The sequence below is a fragment of the Anastrepha ludens genome, chromosome 2 (assembly GCF_028408465.1).
Source record: "Anastrepha ludens isolate Willacy chromosome 2, idAnaLude1.1, whole genome shotgun sequence".
NCBI classification, from domain to species: domain Eukaryota; kingdom Metazoa; phylum Arthropoda; class Insecta; order Diptera; family Tephritidae; genus Anastrepha; species Anastrepha ludens.
This window is the reverse complement of record NC_071498.1, coordinates 139,019,672-139,040,925: the sequence shown is the minus strand read 5'-3', so window position 1 is coordinate 139,040,925 and position 21,254 is coordinate 139,019,672. Positions and strand designations below refer to the sequence as shown.

The 21,254-nt window shown below is 34.6% G+C and overlaps 1 protein-coding gene across 8 annotated transcripts in view; it reads left to right on the top strand.

The window, feature by feature from the left end:
• The window catches only part of LOC128855420 (la-related protein 1), a 70,711-nt gene extending 49,457 nt beyond the window's left edge, over positions 1-21,254 (top strand). For 7 of the 8 annotated variants that reach the window (XM_054090295.1, XM_054090293.1, XM_054090296.1 and 4 more), the window contains 5 exons: positions 12,152-12,467; positions 13,277-13,341; positions 13,424-14,412; positions 14,521-16,922; positions 16,999-21,254. In XM_054090295.1, coding sequence (XP_053946270.1) covers positions 12,152-12,467; positions 13,277-13,341; positions 13,424-14,412; positions 14,521-16,922; positions 16,999-17,822 — 4,596 coding nt within the window. In that variant the 3' untranslated portion in view covers positions 17,823-21,254. Of the gene's footprint in view, positions 1-12,151; positions 12,468-12,691; positions 12,965-13,276; positions 13,342-13,423; positions 14,413-14,520; positions 16,923-16,998 lie in introns of those variants that run through there. The other variant, XM_054090297.1, reaches the window with a different exon arrangement.

Here is a 21,254-nt window from a genome sequence, read left to right as displayed (position 1 = left end):
AAGAAAAATTTAGCCAGCTGTAACACATATTGTACCTTATTTAAGAGGGTTCAAAGTATTTTTTAAGCTAAAAAAAAAAATCGATTTTTTGAAAAATTCACAGTAGACTTCCCCCTTAATAAAAAAATCCGTACGTATTTCAGTGCGGAATAATGTTCTAAAGATCCTTGTACAATTACAAGTGAAAATATTAAACATTGTTTGTGTTATGCTGCGTGCAGTTTTGAAAAATCACGTTTTGAGATAAACACGGTTTAAATTTGAATAGTCGTGTCAGAGACGTCAGAGGCGCTCGCGCAAAAGTGCGAAATATTAGAGATAAACATTTTTTTCACGCATAGGACTTTTTGTTTTATATTCTAAAGAGTTTAAAGCATCTTTTAAGCAAAAAAAAAAATGTCGATATTTTGAAAATCCTAGAGTGGCCTAGCCCCTTAAGGGAAGCCCAATTCTATTCATCGAAAATTGATCGCATCACCTCCAAAGTTTAACTGCTTTTCCAAGTGAGAACGAACCATAGCCGTAAATAGTAGTTTTCAGATAAATGAATCAGAAAATTTAGAGCTCTCACGCTGATCGCGTCAAGCTCTTGAGCTGATCCAATAGCTAATTCTTGCTGGTAGGTTTATTGAGTTTGTTTCTTCGAAAGCCGGTTCTATGGAATGAACCGGATTTCTACTCGGTCAACTGCCAATTCATTGGCATTCCCCAACAATTTTTGTGAAATGCTTTTTTTTGTTTTGCTATTACAACAATAAATTGTTAAAAAAAAAAAGTTTTATTCACCATTTGAGGCCACATTCTTGGCATCTGATCACATACTGGAAAATTTGTTTCTAGCGAATTTCTGGCGAGTGTGGATAACCTCCATTCTTCTTTCTAACGATAAAATTGATTGGAGTGTTCTTTGAACAATAATTTGTGGCAAAGCTGTGATTAAAGAAAATAAGACATCACACGAGAACAGTGGTAGCAAAGAGCGCTAGTCGCTAATTAGGATTATTTCAATAGTAATACTCAATCACTTCAACAACAAACAACGACAACATAGCAATCTCTTCATAGAACTACTTCAACATTAACTAATTAACTGGCCCACTCTTCAAAGCCCAAGTAAACTTTGTGCGCTATTTAATTGCCTTTTTTATTTGAAAGTAAAACTTGCAAAAATGAAGTTTCTTAAGAAATAGTTTGCTCTACAATAAGGCAAAGGAAAATATGCGTACTTCCAGTTATCTTAACTTGTAAGTCACACGGATATACTGAAACTTAACTCATTGCATTACTTGCATTATTTGTGTTATTTTCTTACGAGTATTATTTCTATTTTTATTTTAACTTATTTTTTTTTATTATTATAATTTTTGTTAATTTTTTTTTAATTTAATTTTTTTTTTTTAATTTTTCTTTACATTTTTTTTTTAATTAAAAAGAATGTTGCGTTATTTTCTTACGAATACAGTGCACTCGCGATAACTCGAACAAATTAAAACAGGCGCTGTTCTATTTATCGAATTTGTTCGACTTATCAATTGAGTGTGCTATGTTAAAAAAACAGTCATCGATATCGATTTTTCGATCGATTGTTGAAAATGGAAGCCAGTAGAAAATTTCTGTGGTATAGTTTCGTTATACGAATTACATTTTGGTCCATTGGCTGGATCAATGGTGTCACATTCGGCGGCATAAACATAATTAAAATTAAACCATCCTCGGACTTTAATTCGATTTCGTTGGGATGTGATGGGGCATTATCAATTAGAAGAAGAGCCTTCTCAGGTAATCCCCATCTTTCAAATTTTTTCTTACCTAAATATTAAAGTCATTTAACTTGGTTAAAAAAATTGTTTTAATGAATCTGGATTTTACCTGCGGCACGAACGAATTATGAAACCAGTCTTTGAAAATCGCCGAAGTCATCCAGGCTGATTTGGAATTTTTGTACTCCACCGGACAGTTACAATTTTTGAAAACACGAGGAATTCTTTTGCTTTGTCAATAACGAGAAGTTTAAGCTTATGGTTGCCGGTAGCGTTAGTGCAAGCCATAAATTGCCTTATCTTTCTTTTTTATAAGACTTTTGGTGGACTTGGCTACCCCATATTCCTTCGCTAGAGAAGTAACACTACGTCCACGTTTAATTTTGTTAAGGACTTCAGCCCTCTCTTTTAATGTTAAACACTTCAACCTTTTACGATCCATTACTCACGTGCACTGATATACTACAAATGACAAATTTAAAGCAATTTGGTCAATGCAAGATGTTGTTCCCAGAAAACTAACGGGATGTTAACGCCGAAATATTCATATGGACAATACACTAGTATACATATAATTTATATACATATACTATTACATATGTATGTATGTACAAAATGTACATGTTTGAAAAGAATGTGTGTACAAATAAATTTGTTTTTTTTGTTCGAGTTATAGCGCTTTTTTATTGTTCGAGTTACAAAGAAGTCAATAGGGGAAAAAATGTGTTCGAGTTAGCACGTCGTTCGACTTAGCGGCTATTCGAGTTACCGCGAGTGCACTGTATTATTTCTATTTCAATTTTTAATTATTTTTTTTAATTTATTTTGTTTTTTAATTATTATTATTTAATATTTTTGCGATATTTTCTCTATTATTTCTATTTCTATTTTATCTTATTTCTTTTTATTATATTTTTTTTTTTAATTTTCATTTTTTTTTTATTTAAATTTTTTTTTTAATTTTTTCTTTAATTTTTATTGTTTTTTTAATACTATTATTTCTTTTTTTTTAATTTTTTTTAACTTGTTTTTAATTTTTGTGTGTTTTTAATTTAATTTTGTTTTATTTTTAATTTTTTTTTTGATTATTTTTTTAAGCTATAAGTTATTTAGTTTTACATACATACATATATATACATACATTTGCATTCTTTATCCCACTCAACTGCACCTACACTTCCTAAGTAATCCATCATTCAGCAATTACAGCAACAAGTTGTCGTACATTACAAAAACGATACGATTTGTTTATGGAAAAGTGCAAAAGCCCGCCACATTAATTTTTCAATTCTACAAATACTTATAAATTCTATAATTATTACAGTACTGCACGTTTGTAATCTACATAATGTGTAAATATAGAAAACTTTTATATCGCATTATGGAAAATTTTCTATTGCTAGCTATTTTTAGCATGAGCGATAAAGCGAGAGCGAGCGATACGGCGGATGTTCGCTTACATTTACAACTTGCAAAGTAGTTTTATTCGAAGTAAATATATACATAAATACACAAGCACATATACATATATGCATGCACATGGGCCTAAAAAATTATATTTAAGTATTTGATTTTTGTAATCGCAGAGGGCTTTGAAATGAATTTGCCTGCATAATGGGCAAGCAACAAATGTACAGCGAATTGAGCTGTGTACTTGTATAGTAAATGATAGAGCTACTCACCTCCAAGCTATAAGTAACTATGTATATGTAATATTATATGTACATACATACACACGTATTTATTGGGGATCGTACGATCGCGCGATAAAGGTTGAGTTGTTTTGATTGCTTTTAATATTAAATTCCAAAAACAAAAATGTTGATAGTTACACAAGTAATCTTATCTGCTTGCCTTTTTTTGTATTGCTGATTGCATTCTATCATCTAAATATAGACGCATACATACATACACACATGTACATGCAATATATATACACACCTTAATATATATGTATGTATGATAGATGTGTACATTTTTTTAATATTATTTTTTTTTTCATTATGTGCAACTATGCAAAGACGTGCCTGCAAAATTTTCCATAACTCGTAACTCAGCGTTAAAATTGATTAAAAAAAAAAAAAGAAAAAACTTAGTTTCATAGCTTTTGCTCGCCATCTAATAAATTCAGTTTTATTCATTAAAAAATAGAATTTTTATTTTCACACAATCTGTTCATATGTACATATATTTATGCGTGAATTGCCTTGTAAAACCTGTTTGCCAACTCTGTTTATGCATTCAGGCAAATACATGCACACACATACTTGTACACTTGTAAACGTGTGCTTGGAGTAAGTAATAAACAACTTCAAGGTTTGTTTACTACTGAAAAACGCCGGCTGTTAGATATTGTTAACTGACTTTGTTTCGATGTAAATGTTAGGGGGTCATCAGATGTGGCAAGTGAAGTGCTCTTTCAGCAATATAAAGAGTCTTTCAAAATTGACGGCTAGATGTCAGTGTATGAATAATTCCTAGACGGTACCTATTTTCATGCTTTTTAAGTGGACAGATTCCCAATACATTTACACGAAAAGAAGAACGCGTTAAAATTATTGAAACTTATTATGAAAATGGCCGATCTTCAAGAACAACATATCGCTAAAATTCGTGACTTTTTTGGAGGAATGAGTCGGCAAAAGTCGGTAGGTGAAAAAATTCATGAATTCATGAATAGTTGATTTGGCAAATTTTACCTGTAGATATGCCCATGATGGACATTTAAATGAATGAATGAATATGAAAAATAACACATAAAATTGTTAAGAGTCGTAATTTGAATAAAAATTGTGAAATCTTAAAGGAATCTACTTTTTCTCTTTTACAAATTTTGTTTTAAACAACATCTTAGTGCGTCTTTGGCAAGATTCTTTAGATGAACTTTCAGAAAACTAGAAATATTAGTTTGACAAAAAGAAGTCCATTACTTTCTCGGTAAATGGCTGTAGTGATTGATATCTCACAATTTCGTTCAGGCATTTTTGATGTTAAAAAATTTTCGATAATAATGTCGATAAAATCACAGAAATAATCGAAGTTGACCGACATTTTATTAGTCGTAGTATCACCCAGGAGCTAAAGTTCGACCATAAAACAGGTTTTCATCATTACCGCAATAATTTTACGCAAAAATAATGGATTTCTTTTACCCCGAATTAATATTAATCAAAAGTCCATATTATAATAATGGAGTCAATAGGAAAAAAAAAATTAAATAAAAAAAATTAAATAACAAATAAAAAAAAATTAAATAACAAATAAAAAAAATTAAATAAAAACAGAATTAAATAAAAAAAATATTAAATAAAAAAAATTAAATAAAAAAAAAAATTTAATTAAAAAAAATTAAATAAAAAAAAAAATTTAATTAAAAAAAATTAAAAAAAAAAAATTAAAAAAAAAATATTAAATAAAAAAAAAATTAAATTAACAAAATTAAATAAAAAAAAAGTAAATAAAAAAAAATTTAATTAAAAAAAAAAATAAAAATTAAAAATTAAATAAAAAAATAAAATAAAAAAAAATTAAATAAAAAAAAAATAAAAATTAAATAAAAAAAATTAAATTAAAAAAAATTTAATAAAAAAATTAAATAAAAGAAAATTAACAAAAAAAAAAAAAAATAAATTAAGATTAAATTCTTTCCCATGTCAGTCTGTGCCTTCACATTATTACTTATAGCAATAAGCAGTTAAGAACTTTATGCCTCTTCAAATCCAAAAAAAAATATGTATCAATAATAAAAGAACTTATGTAGCTTAGAGAACTTCAAGTGCGCTTCTCTATCTTATCTGATGTATAGAAAAATAGCATGGCCTTGTTTTCAATTGAAAAACAATTTGTTGTATGCCTTTGTATTGAACACAATTTCAATACATACATATGTATGTATGTGTTATGTAGGTGTGTGTATCTCTCTTTCTATTATTTTCTCATTCACTCCTCGAAATCGCCCAATTTTAAAATGCTTTATGTTAGTTTATGATTTCTCTCTATAAAAAATTCAACGATTACGCCTTGTCACATATGGATTCATTACACGTAGATACTCCTCTGGGCTGTAAAGTTTAATGACCGGCCTCGTTGGGCCAGCTTAACCAATATAGACGAATAGACAGACCGACAGATAGTCAGTATTCACAATGCATAGTAGTTGCTGGTGGTCTAGAATTCGTATGCAAACTTTTTCTTGCGTTACATATGCCGCAGCAGCTTTTATGGTTTCCACATTGCATTCGTAAATGCAAATATTTCGAACTGCACTCTCATTTTGTTATTGTACATATAGTCGGCGTACATACATACATAGTATATGTATGGTATGACTACGTGCAATTCAAGAAGCCACATGGCTGATGACCGGTTTTGGTGGTGCTGATAAGCCGTACAGAAGGACGCGCACTGCCCCTTTCGCTGTCGGCTTATCTTGTTTTTGTGCCTTTTTTTAGGTCGAACACATTTTTGTGTATGGTTTATTTTGCTCGTTGCCTTCGTCGTACTACATGTGCTAATTCTTTGGCAATGTCGCTTAAATTAGATGGTCTTCACATTCCAGTGCTTGTTAATTAGATTTTCTAGATAAATTATTCACTGTCTCATTGGTCTGCTTGACAGTATGATAGTTTTTCATAGGGGGTTTGCCAGGGCGTTTCATACGACGCACCAGATCTCAGGGCTTGGCTAGCGGTGTCTACGTGCCAAATGGCACACTTTGTTTTTTATTGGTTGCGTTGTTTTGCTTGGCTGCTTCGTTGTTTGCTGTGTTTCAATGTTTCAGTGTTATGTATCCGCTTTCCCCAGCTGCCATTTTTGTTTCTTCTGTAGTACTTGTTTTTGTCTCGTTTTTCTGTTTACCACGTTTTATGTGTTTTGCTATGCGCGCGCCGGGTGGTTGTTGCTTCAATGCCAACTCGTCAGCCTACCAACAACCACCAGGTTGTGCGACTGGAATTCAGGTATAAATAATGCGCATTGTTTTGAAGTTTCATTCGTTGGCTCTCCAAGTCTCCACTTTTGTACTCATTGCAGTCAATGCGTAGGTCTTTTCCGCTGCTTGTTGTATCTCTTTTTGTTTTAGGGTAAAATGGCACAAACAACTCAAAATTTAAACTCTCCTCACGCAGTCATTTTCATTGGAGACTCATCGAATGACTTCATGCTTTGGTGGTGTGATGTTGTACACCATTGAAGTATTGGTGGTTAAAAAAAAATAAAAGCATATATCTGCATTCAGTTGGTGTACACTCCAAAGCATCTTGTTTACTGTTTACTTTCGGGATTAACGTAAAGTAAAGGGGGTGATAGATCACTTCTTTACCGAAGAAAGCAGTATTACTCTGAATAGTGACATCGATGACTTGCGCTCAAAGTGAACGTCTTTCTCACTTTTTCAGAGCGAGGAATCTCCAGCTTTCCCCACTAAATATACGGGGATCCTCTTTACCACCTGGACGAAGGAGATTAAACTGCAGCTAAAGGCAAAATTCGATTAGCCACCAATACTGACCGTTAACAAACCTAAATCTTTGGGTGTCACCTTCGATAGTTTGCTCTCCTTCTCAGCGCATATAACTGCAATTGCCACTAAAGTCGAAAAGCGCAGCAAGGTTCTGAAATCGATAGGCGACAGCATTTTGGCAGTAGACAAAGAAATGTTGCTGGTGACATTTAAAGCAATTGGCGGGCCTGTTTTACGCCGCGCCCGCCTGTTTGCCTAACACTTGTGATTTGCTCCAGACCTGTCAAAATACTGCTATCATGACAGGCATGGGATGCCTCCTTTACAATACCTTCACAACGAGGCTTCCATGTTGCCGGTCAAGGAGCACAAAAATCAATTTCTGTTAGGTCGCTACCGTAGGAATCACCCCTGGAGACATTTGCTGGCGCCTGAGCCACCTCCCAGGCGAGTCAGAAGAGATTTCTTCGACCACGCCAGCCAGTTGTTCGCCATGCAACTACTGGACCGGACAGTATATAGACAAATTTTAAGTGACATTCATTGGGAAACTCTCACCACCTTCCTAAAGTCCCGACCTTCAAATGACGTTAGCGGAGTCCAACCACCTGCCTTGTGTGACACGCGCAACCTTGACTCAATTACGATCGTGGATATTGTACCAGGTTAAATCTACTCATATAACACTTGAGATATGAGTCGAATACTTGAAATTACGAAACGGTTTTAGATTTTTAATTTCTTTTGAGAATCTCTGAACTTTCATTCATTTTAGCTGATCTATGTATGTTCGAGGTAGGTCCCACTTGCCCAAAATCGTTTCAAACGTGGTGAACCACGCAGGATAGGTATGCGGTGAAGACTCCTACATTAGCACATTTTTTTAAAGCATTTTCTTTCCCCCCCATAAAAATCTTATATAAGTAGCCTATTTTGTTAACACCATAATGCCAGATCAGCTAGGCTTTATGTTTTGGTTTTTGTTTTTGTTTTTAGTGTTCTGATGTAGTATTTTAGCAGAGCTAATAAGCAAAATTGCTTTCTTTGATGTATAATTTATGTATTTTGTTTACAATTATAATTGCAAGCACTGCGTTTTTAACGTTTAAAGCCCCGAACTGAACGTTCAAAAACAAAAACACGAATGCTAAATATTTGACAAGGCGTCAAGCTGGATCCGTTTCCCCTCTTCTCTCCACACTCTTGCGCACATGAGCTATTTTTAATATGAACCCCTTGCGTTGAGTGCAGTGTGAAGAACAAAACAAAAACGTAACAAAAACATATGGCGTCCCATGTTTTGGGTGTATCAATCGTGTAGTCCTGCACATGCACTGTCCGCATGCAGCAATCCAGCAGTCAGGTAGTCAGCTCACTGTTTACTCACCAAGATTTTGTATGGTTGTGTGCGTGTGTGTGTGTAGCTTTGACTTATGTTTTCTTACACAAACACATACCTACGAGTTGGCGTGCCGCTTCGTGGCTCACGTAGACGCCGATTGGCAAAGTTGTTTTTAGCGATCGCGCGACTCGCCAACTATTCAGAACTTCTTCATCCATTGAACAAGTCAGACGTCTCCGCAAAGAAATTAAAAATATCTAAAGTGCTCACTTATTATTTTAATCAAGTCAACTTTGCTTTAAATTCATTGAAAGTGAAAAACTCAAATGAAATACTTGAATACATTTGTGAGGATACTTAAGCAGCTCACAGTGTTAAACAGTGAAACCATAGAAGTGTTGAAATCACATAAACTGATAAAAGACTTATAAAAGGATACAAGAACTTAAAGTCTAAGTGATATCTAAGAAATAATAACACAGTTTCGATTTGATACCGAAAACAATATTTTTAATTAATACATACAGACATTGAAGTGCAATAATAAACTGCATGCATAACTTTTTTGAAACTTAAAAAGGAGTAGAAACAATTTTTAAAACAAAAAATTTAAGTGTACCTCAAATATTTTGCGACTTTGCATAAACCAAATCGATAGCAAGTCTGTATAATACAGAAGCAGCGTAAAGAATAATTACATCAAAACGAGGTAAATTTCAATTTTAGCTGTCACATGCATACATACATACTTATGCCGCAATAGCTTATACTTGTGAGGTTTTATATTAGCCAAACGAATTATTTCACTTTAAAGCACATTTAGTGGATTTAGTGGGCACGACACACTCAAAATAAATCAACTTTAATGCAGTTTATGAAATTTTAATGATTCACGCGTATAATTTCTCTCTTTTTTTCCCAACTTTCCCAACAAAAGCTTAATAAAGTAAAAATAATCGAATTCAGACATTTTGCTGTTCTGTCAGAAGTACGCTGATAAGTTCATCTGCCTGCTTGTATGTCGCTTTGTTTAGCGCAGTGACTTGAATATTTTTATGTGTTATTTATAAATGCATATGGCTGTACATACCAGTAAATCTTTTCCATATTATGCTCTTGTTGGGTTACGTCAATGCGGCAAAACGAAGCGGTTTCGTGCTTTCATATGAACATAGTACCTTCGTTTATCACCGGCAACCGAGTACTTTTCCAGTAGAAATTTTGTAAAATCACGTACATATATCTACATACTATAAGTAAAAGCTTTTTTTTTAATATTTAGGTTATGCCAACTCCAATATGTTGGCTCTCCATGCGCACCGTCATGGAGCAACAAAGCAGAGAGCAGCTAGTACAAATTTTCATTTTTCATATTGTAGAGAGCTGAAAATTTTGAAATAGATGCGTATTAGCCATGTAGTGGTGCGAGGCGTAGGTACCGAATTTCTTCTTCTTTGATGGGGTAGTGGGTGTTTGAATAAACAGTTAAAATATGCGCTTTGAAAAATGTGTTTGACTTAAAAGAAAAATGTCGCCTATCACACAATTTTTTCAGGGCTGTGCGAGAGCAAGATAGCGTCTTCATATATACATAAGTAGAAAGAGCAAGGCAGGCAACTCATTTTCTTGATATGCTTCAAAAGTCACGTAAACAAATGCTCTGAAGAATATAGCTGTTTAAATATGTACAGAATATATATTTTTGGATATATTGAAATTAAACGTATGAAAAGAAATAAAATGAATACTAAACAGAAACAAAATGCATGAAAAAATTAAATAAATAATAGAAAAATTAAATAAATAATAAAAAATTTAATAAATAATAAAAAAATTAATAAAGTAAGAAGTAACAAAACCAAATAAAAATAAACTAAAATTAGAAAACAAAAACAAATAATTTAAAAATGTAACAAAAAACAAAACGAAATAAGATAAACAAATATATAAGAAAGAAAGAAAAAACCAAAACAGAAAAAGAAATCGAAAAGGAACGTAAGGTAAAAAAATTAAAAAAATATATCATAAATACGGAGGTATATATGTATGTGTATATATTAAAGAAGTATAAATTAAAGAAGAAAAAAAATATAAATAAATACTAATAAATAAATTAAGAAAATAAAAAATAAATTAATTAAAAGGAAAAAGAATAGAATAAAAAGAAGTAAATGTAAAAAATAACAAAAAAATGAGAATATGTAAAAAAAGGGGGGAAAATAATAAAAAAAAAAAAAAATAATTAAAAGGAAAAAAAAAATAATAAAAGAAAAAAAAGAATAATAAAAGAAAAAAAAAGAATAATAAAAGAAAAAATAATAATAAAAGAAAAATAATAATAAAAAAAAAATAATAAAAAAAAGATAATAAAAGAAAAAAAATAAAAGAAAAAAATAATAAAGGGGGGAAAAATAATGAACAAAAAATTATAAAAGAAAAAAAGAATTATAAAAGAAAAAAAATAATAAAAGAAAAAAATTACAATAATAAAATAATAAAAAAAATTAATAAAATGACAGAAAAAAAATTAGTCTAATGACAGAAAAAAAAATTAATAAAATAATATGTAAATTAAAACAATGATAATAAATAAATGTAAAAAATTAATAATAAATTAATGTAAAAATAATAAATAAATTTATTAAATAAATTATTTAATAGAAAAAAGTCAAATAATTAAAAAACTAATACTAAAAACTAATAAGTAAATTAAAAAATAATAATAATTAAATAAGTTAAAAAATAATAATAAATAAATGTAAAAATAATAATAAATAAATGTAAAAATAATAATAAATAAATGTAAAAATAATAATAAATAAATAAATGTATATTAGAAAAATAAAAAATAATAAATTATTTAAAAGAAAATAATTGAAAACAAAACTAATGAAAAGAAAATAAAAAGTAAATTAAAATAATATATTAATAACAAATGAATGTAACAAAAATAACAATAATAAATTAATTTAAAAAATATGTATAATAAATTAATGTAAAAATAATGATAACAAATAAATAAAAAAATTAAAAAAAAATAAAATAAAAAATAATTGTAATAAATCCAAATATATGTACATATAATATACAATACATATTCATATACTCTAGAAATACATGCATGTACACGTACGAACACTACAGCCACATCGGCAATAAGAACCATTAAAAATTCTTGCTCGTTTACATCAATTAAGCCAATCAATAAATTCTCTCCTCTTATAAAAGAGTTATGTAGCGATGCAAAGCTAGGCCTCCGAATCAAACAAATTAGCCTCAATTGCCTACAGTGCCTCCTAAAGTAGTCTTATTCCCTTTTATCACGACAAAATATAAATAATAAATAATAATCAATAAACTAATGTTTGTGTTCCGAGCAAAAAAAAAAAAAAAAAAAAATGAAACAAAAAAATACTTAACTGTCTGCCTCCTCTACTTGTTTGCCGATTTTTGTTTTTTAATTAGATTAAATTTATACACACATATTTGACTTTATTGATGACAAAATTAAAAATGTTGAATAAACAAAAGGCCATACGTAAAAATCTAAACTCTTTTCTATCAACGTACTTTTCCTGCTTCTTCCAGATATCCAAACAATCATCCAGCAACAAAACAACCACAACAGGTTCGACGCCTTTAGAAAAACGTGTTTTACAACCTAAAAAGCCGATTGCACAGCAGCAATCACAGGAACCGAAAGTAGCCGACAATAATCCAGATAGTGCTCAGGCGCATACTAATCGAATTGGTGATAGCAATCAAAATAACATTGAAAGCAGCGAAATCAGCACCACCAAAGTCGCAGCTCAAGACGAAGTTATAACAACAACAGCAGCAGCAGCGCCAATTTCTACACCAGCTCCAGCTCCAGCAACAGCAGCAGCAGCACCGACAAATACTGGTGAGTGTGCGTGTGCGTGTGTGCGTACAAGTTAGGTGTTTTCATTTCACTCTTTTTGCTGCTGTAAGTTAATTTTTGCGCTTTGGCAGCTGCCAAAACAAGTGCAGGGGGAGCGGTGTTCGCTTTTTACCGCTTTTTTGTAATATGCCATGTTTTGTTTTTAGTTTTATTTTTTTTTTTTTTATTTCGCCTCTTCTACACCTTTTATGCACTTAACTTTTTTGTTTTGCATTTGGTTCGCCATTTTCGTTTTTAAATTGCGTCTTAATAAATCGCGCTTGTTTGTTAAACCTGTTTCGGAATTACCGATTTAACGTGTGTTTTTTTTGTTTTTATTATAAGCTGTCCAATTTTTTCGATTAAAGCATTGTTGGTGTATTTTTTTTAAATTCGTTTAATTGTGTTTTAACTAAAAATTAAATAAATAAGAAATTAAAAAAATATTCACGTAGCCAAGATGCGTGTCGCGAGAGTGCAATTTGTAAAAAACATTAGGGGTACGTTCACATATCGATAAGTGAGGTTATGCCCGCTAAGCACGTTTTTGATATCATATACATATGTACGTGAATGGTATCTGAAAAATGGGTTTAATATTCCAAGCCTGATTTTAACCGAAAAACACTTTTTCGCTGACATTTAAAAATAATTCTAAAAAAAAATTCTAAATTAATTTAAATTTTAAATATTTCTTAAAGCATCTAGAAATTTGGTTTTCTAAGTCTCAACCTAACCTGCACCTTTTTTGGTCCTTTGTTGTTGGCAACAATTATTTTAACTCCCCTCTCTCTCCCTCCTTCTCTTTGCAGCTAAGCACCAACCAGACACATCACCCGCTCCGGTTGTAAATAAGGGAAAGAGAGCCAATGAAAAGGTATGTCAAAACTCCCAAACGTCAGAGGTAAATTGCAGAACCTAACCTAAACTTTCATTCTTTCACCCTTTCCCCCATTTAGACCAGCGATTTCAGCAACGTTGGTGATTGGCCTATGTTAATTGGTGGTAAACCCACAAATAACGAATCGAAACGCTTAACGAAGCATAAACAGCGTTCAGTGAACGCAAACAGTAAAGAGGAAAACACAACACCAACAGCAGCACCCCCAACATCAGCTCCCGGTAACGCTGATCAAGCAGCTCCAACAGGCAGTGCTACCACAGGTGATAAACCATCAACAAGTCAAGCGCAAAATGAGCCTAGCAAATCTGGCAGTGGTGAAGGCAATAGTGGATCTTCGGCCACAAATGCCACAGCCGGCAACTCAAGCTCAGGATCAAATGGCATCAATAAGAAGATTCCCAAGCACAAGTGGCGTCCTCTCCAAATCGACCTTGCAAAATCAAGTCGCCCGAAACCGATTGGACGTCCCACTAGACGTTTGCCAAACTCTGCGTCTCGCTATCACCAGCAGTCACAACAGTACCACAATCAAGAGCAACGCTCAAACGGTGGTGACCACTACAACGGCGGAACAGCAACAGAGCAACAACGCAGTGATTGGCGTCAACATGCAGCACCAAGCGCCGGCGGTGAAACGTCCCGTGGCGGTGAACGCCCAACGCGGCCCTATTCCCGCCCTACTGAGCGCATTGATTCCTGGCGTAGCGGCAGCGGCACCGAGCGCAGTATTGCCATCGGTGGCGGCAGCGTCACCGAACGAGACTACGAGCGGCCAGTCCGCACGCAACGGCGCTTCCGGACGTCCTATCGTGGCGGGCGGCAAGGTCGGGGTGGATTCGCAAGACCGGGACCAGGTCGTGCGTCAAATCGCATACCACGCCATCTGTTAGCCAGTGGCGAATACGCAAGTTATTTGCCGGCGGACGCAGCCGGTGTCGAACAGTCCTCGTTTGTGCTCATGGGCACGCACTACTACGGTCCAGTGCCGGCGACCTATATCGAAATGGATGCACAAACGGTCAAGGAAGCGATCAAGAAACAAGTGTAAGTATCGAAAAAAAAAAACAATTGAATATTTTGAAAATTTAATTTTTTAAAAATTTCTAAATTTTTTACTAATAATTTTTATTTCGTCCCCTCCTCTCATTACAGTGAATACTATTTCAGTGAAGAGAATTTAACTGGCGATTTCTTTCTGCGTCGCAAAATGGACCCAGAAGGTTGTATTCCAGTCACATTGATTGCTTCTTTTCATCGCGTCTTAGCCTTGACTACTGATGTGGCGTTAATCATTAACGCCATCAAGGAGTCCGAGAAGCTGGAGTTTCTCGAGGGCTACAAAGTACGCACAAATACCAATCCCACAAAATGGCCCATTCGTGATGTGATCGAGACTACATTTAATCCAGTCGCTCAAGTGGCTGTTTCAAATGCAGCCGTTAACACAGCGAATGGTCAGACACCAGAGAGTGTAAACAATGATATACAAACAACTACGCAGCAAGAAAGTCAACCAAATACTGTCAGTACTGCCACCGAGCAAGCTGTTGCTCCTGTTCCCATAAGCAACAGCTTCGGCGGCAATGGTGGTAACACCGCGGAGGCTCAACAAGTTGCTGATGACAATAAAGCTAGTCCCATAGGGGCTGCCACAACCATACCCACGACCAACGTGGATGCAGCATTCGCAAGCGAAGTGCTTTTACAGCCAATACTTACCTCAGCTATGGCAACTAAACCTCTGACTAGCATCCCGCCACCGCCTGTGCCACGAAACTCGCAAAATTTGGTCTCCTCGCTGCTACTGCAGCAAGTGAAGCAAATGCCTACGCCCACTGTGAATGCGGAGAACGCGATAAGCGCGCTCACACAGAAAGTGGCCGAAGTGGAAAGTGGTGGCGGGGCTGTGGCTCAGCTGGCGGACCATTTGAGTGGTCTGGCTGAAAGTGTGAAGATGCCGACTGTGACATCGACGCCTCAGAAACTACAAAAAGGTGGCAAGCACAATAATGAGCAAGGTAATGCAAAAGGCACTGGCGGTAGCAACAACAAAGTAGGCATTGGTGGAAACACGGCAGAGGCTGATGGTGAGGCACCGTCCGATGCCGCTGAGGGCATGTGGAAAGAGGTAAAGAGACGCTCAAAATCAAATGCTTTAAAAGATACTAAATCTTCCAATCAACAACACTCCCAAACGCCCTCAACACAACAAAAACAACTCATTAAAAACGCCACTACAAATGCTACCTCTGCAACTAATTCATCGACCACAACAAACAACAATAACTTAAACAAAATTGATACAAAAATGAACACGGCCACAACACCATTGATTACATCGAACGCCTCCGTCACCAATGCAACTCACACCACCAACACAACGAACGCCACATCATCCACCACTATCATCAATAACAACAAAACAGCTCCTCAGCCATCCACTCAGTCAGCAGTCGCACACGCTTCAGCTACATCAGCAGCAACAGTTGGTCTCACAACAAACGCAATTGAAAAGGAAGAACTAGACTTTCAATTTGACGAAGAGCTTATGGATCCCATCCCAGCCTCTGGACGTATAAATAATTTCACCGAAAATTTTTCCGACGATGACGAATCCGACTATGAATTTGCTGACCGCGACATCAATAAACTGCTGATTGTGGCGCAAGTGCAGCGGGCACCCAAACACGAAGGCTACGATCGCACAGCTGACTACATTTCACGTACAAAAATCACACAAGACCTCGAGAATGTGATAAACGATGGTTTGGCCAATTACGAGGAAGATCTGTGGACCACATCGAATACGGGCACGGCTTATCGCACGGTGAATATTATATCACAAGAAGATTTTGAGAAGTTGGGTGGCGGCGGAGCCGGTGGACGTATGCAACGCAACTATGTACAACAAGCACCGCCACCACCACCACCTGCTTACGAAGATGTGGATACCACATTAAATAGTACGCTCAATTCGACATTGAAGTCGCGTCGTGCTCGCTTCTATGCTGCGCCCAGCTCACATTCGATCGATCCACGTACGCCACGCAAGCGCAAGACCCGCCATTCGTCCAATCCACCTGTAGAGGCGCACGTCGGTTGGCTGCTCGACTCTGTTGAACACCGACCGCGCACCACGTCAATGGGCTCCTCGACAGGCACTTCACCAACGACTTCGTCATATGGTTCCTCCGTGCCACAATCGCTACCTGTCTTCCAGCATCCTTCGCACTCGCTGCTCAAAGAGAATAACTTCACGCAACAAGCCTATCACAAATATCATTCGCGTTGTCTGAAGGAGAGGCGCCGTGCAGGCTATGGTCAATCACAGGAGATGAATACTTTGTATCGTTTCTGGTCATTCTTCCTGCGCGAAAACTTCAACAAGACAATGTACAATGAATTCCGTACGTTGGCGTTAGAAGATGCTTCCAATGGCTTCCGCTATGGATTGGAGTGTCTATTCCGTTTCTATTCGTACGGTTTGGAAAAGAAATTCAGGCCAAATGTGTATGAGGATTTCCAGGACGAGACGATTGCTGACTATAAAATCGGTTAGTATACATTTTGTTTTTTGACAAAGCTGTATATGCTAATATTTTTAATAATTTTTTCTAATAACTTCTACAGGTCAACTCTATGGTGTTGAGAAATTCTGGGCTTTCCTCAAATACTACAAAAACGCTGATAAACTGACGGTGAAACCGGAATTGGCTGAATATCTGAAAAAATTCAAAACTATAGAAGATTTCCGCGTCGTCGAACCGGAGATCAATGAAATGTTGCAAGGTGTTGGCAGTCTGAATCGTGGCCGCAACTTGAATCGGTTGCGCAGCGTTTCCGAAAGCGATGGCACGGCGGTAGTTGGCGCGGGCGGTCGCAGGCCTAACACTACAATCAGCAACCGCAGTGATTACGTGGGCAATCGTCCGCAATACCAACAACACCCACAACAGCAACACCAGCAACAGCAACACAACAATCATCAGCCAGGCAACTATGCCAATTTCAGCAGCAATAGACGCCGCACCGGCTCCTTTGGTAGCGGCAATGTGCGTGTACGTAGCGGTTCATTGGGCAATAAACCACAAGTGGTGTCGCGCAACAACAATTATCATCATCACTACGGCAGCTCGCCACATGAAATGCGTCGTGGCGGCAGCAACTCAGGCCTTGCACCGCACAAACAGCAGCAAAATCGCCAGCAGCAGCATCAACAACAGCAACCACAACAAAAGTCTAAACAACAAGTACAAAATAAAGATTCCAATAATATGCCCAGTGCAACAGCTAACGCTGCGGGGGCAACTGCAGTGACAGCAGTTAAAAAAGAACATCAACAGCAAAATTATGGGGCGACAGCAAAACCAAACAAATCAATAGTCAGCAGTAATGTAACACCAAAAGTCACCTCCACAGCGGCGGAAGTGACCTCAACAGCAGCGGATAAATAATTGTTTATTTTCATGATCTTTTTTTTTTAATACAAAAGCTTATTTAATATTGTTCGTTTATATCTTATCTTATCTTTATTTTGCATAACGTATGTATTTTCTTGTAATTTTTGAGTATTTTCATGACTACAAACTGGCGCAAATTTAGCAGCACTCTAAGCGCTGACAAAAATTTGCATATATATAAAATACTGTAATTACACAAAGAAAGAGAAATAAGTGAAAATGATGAAAGGAGTGCAGTTGACATAAGTTCGGTTGAACGACAAGTGCAAATTATACGAACTATAAAATCAAAACGAAGTAGACGCGAATAAATTGGCTTTGATCTCTGGCTTTCTTAATAAACAAATACAATCAAAGTCACTTATTGCAGCGCAGTGCAGACGAAAAAAGTCCTACTGATTGTTGTACACACAAAAATATATACATACATACAGGCAATTGCTTTACGAACCAAGTTATGAAAATGCTCAAAATTCTGCTATAATTTATTTCACATGCTGCATACACAGATATTGTCATGCATGTTACGGTTAATTGTAAACTTATTTTCATAGACTTTCAAAGCGTTGAATTTACAACTATACACACATATACATACCTATATACATATATTTAAATACAAACAAAACTGAACACATAACGTTAAAGAAATATATTTGCTAAAGTGACTTTCTGTATAAAACGATAAAAAACAGAAAAACGTAAAATGCGTTCATACTTTGAAAGGCATTCACAGGAAGGAAGGCAGGAAGGAAGTACGGTTGGAATTTGCCTGCTTCCTGGCAAGGAATTACAAAAATGGTATAGGTTTGAGCGTCAGCTGCGCAGAGATTTTTCAGATCACAACGAAAATGAAGAAGAAGAAAATAAGTTGCATTTATGTGGTATAACAAGTGAATCTGCTGTATAGCGCCAATGGGAAATGGATCGACTCCAAGCAATAATGGTCAGTTGATGATGAATATGCTTGGGCGCTCTTGAAATCGGAATTGCAAGTAATTTACTTTGAATATAAACGAGAATATCAATCAACTCTATTTAATATTTAGCCAATGCATTAGTGCTAATGTTGAACTGGACTACAACTTTTGGGTAAACAAATTTTTTAAGTGAAATATTAAAAGTTAGGAGAAACCAAGACACGGTGTGGCAACCTGTGCCAAACTAGTTAGTTGCCATTAAAAAGTAGGAAAAAATTAAAGCAAAATGCCGCAAAGCATAAATCGCAGGCATTGCTGCACAATTATCATATATTTTCCATGTATTTGCATATAGAGAAAATGATTTTATTTTAGTGGAAACGAAAAACGTTTGGAAAGAGATCGCTTACATATGAAGTAGCAGAGAATTAGAAAAAAAATGAAGAAGGGCCACTAGTACAGTTACGAAATGACAAAAAAGAAGACATACCAATTACCACTAACACGGGACACAGCAACTAAGTGTTGCCGTTATTGTGAGAACTAAACTTTTATGCTAAGATTTATGCAAAAAAAAAATAACTAACTAAGAAATGCAATTGTGCAAAAATGTGAAATGAAGTGAAAAGAAAAAAAAAAAATTATGCAATATTTGATATTAGCAAAGGCACACACGAATACATGCAAATCTATGCCATTAAAATTTATATATTTGTATTATAAGTTTGTTAAGAAACAACAATAAAAGCGATGGACAGCAGTATAAACGAGACATGTGTGTGCTAAAGCATACCGTTAAAGCAGCCCCTACAACTAACTACATACATTTATGCTTATATGTAAAGAGTTAGTATATACAAATATAAGAATACATACATACATCTTAGTGGTCTTTAAATGAGAAAACAAAGCAACAATAACGCAGAGTTAATATCTGATAACACACACATATATACATACATAAAATTATATAAATATATAAATATGAATATGAATGCAAAGTTAAACTTTATGAGCGCTAAAACGCAAAAATTCTTGTATGCATGCAGGTGCACATTTTATTAAGTCATAAAAATAACTACATATAAAAAATATGACAGTTATAGAGTCATAAGCATTTACAACAAATTCCGAACTTTATAAGCCACACGCTAACCGCTGCTTTGCTTCTACGGCTGCTGTGATGAGAGATAACAACAAAGTGAAGCAAAAGCAAGCAAACAGCAGAGAAATAGGTGCGTTCGGTTAATATGCACATACACACACACACACACATACCTGCACGCAACTAGCAAAGTTAAACGGATAACGGGTAGCATATAAAAAAAAGGACGGAAAATATTTCCTAAGCGTTAAATACAGTGAAATAATGCCAACAAAAGCTATTCTTCAATAAAGATGCATTATGTGTTTAAGAGCAATGAAAAAAAAAGAAACACTAGTGAAATATTTCGTGAAAACACTAATGCCAGTACTCCTCAAGCAAACAAACAAAACAAAAAAAAAAAAAACAAAAAATCGTTCAAGTGTATGTTTAGAAACTTTTTTCTCTCACAAACACATCCAAACGAAAGTTCCATTCAAGTGAAAAATGATTTCTACCCACAGCATGCCTACCTATACACATATACACATACACACAGTTACATACATGCACACACACTGCCGTCTACTCCACAGTGTACAGCCCTGTTAATGCTTCATTTCGAATGCATGCAAAATGGCGCTCGTGAGAGCGCGCGTCATTTTAAGCAATAATTCCCCATATGCACTGTGCGAGTAATTGTTGCTGAAGTTTCATAGAGAATCCGTACATTATTGCAATTATTCAAACTACTACTTTACTTATACCGCTCCTTCCTCTCTTATTGGTTGTTGAAACACAACAAACACTTTTGTGCGTTTGATTTTCTCAATTTTTTGAATTGACATCATAGTTTTTTTATTTTTTATTAATTAGTTTTGTAAGCGATTTCAATCTTTGTGTGTTAGATTAATGATAAGTTTTCATTTGGTTTTGATTTAAATTTGAATTAACAAAAAACAAAAAAAAAACAAAAAAAAATTATAAGAACTAGAAGCAAAAACAAAAAAAAAATATATATATAAATAAAACAAAAAACTGATTTTATTCTCTAAAATCAAATAAAAAGTTCTGAATTTGGTAATATTGCATACGAAGCAACAATTTTGAATCAAGCTGTTAAAAGTAGTAAAGGAAAATTATATGTATATGAAAATGCGAATATGTAGTTTACACTAATTAACGCCTAATTAATCAAGTAAAAATAAAAATATACATTTTTTTATATAAGTTGTAAGTGAAACAAGGAAGAGAAACATGAAGAAGAAAAATGGAAGCAACAAATTACAAAAATACTTATGTAGACTTTTTACCAAAAGCAAACAACTAATAGCTAAACTAAAAGTTGGCAGCAAACAAGTGACAGAATGTATAATTTTGAGCAATCTATTTTCGTTACAAAACAAAAAACAAAAATCAAAA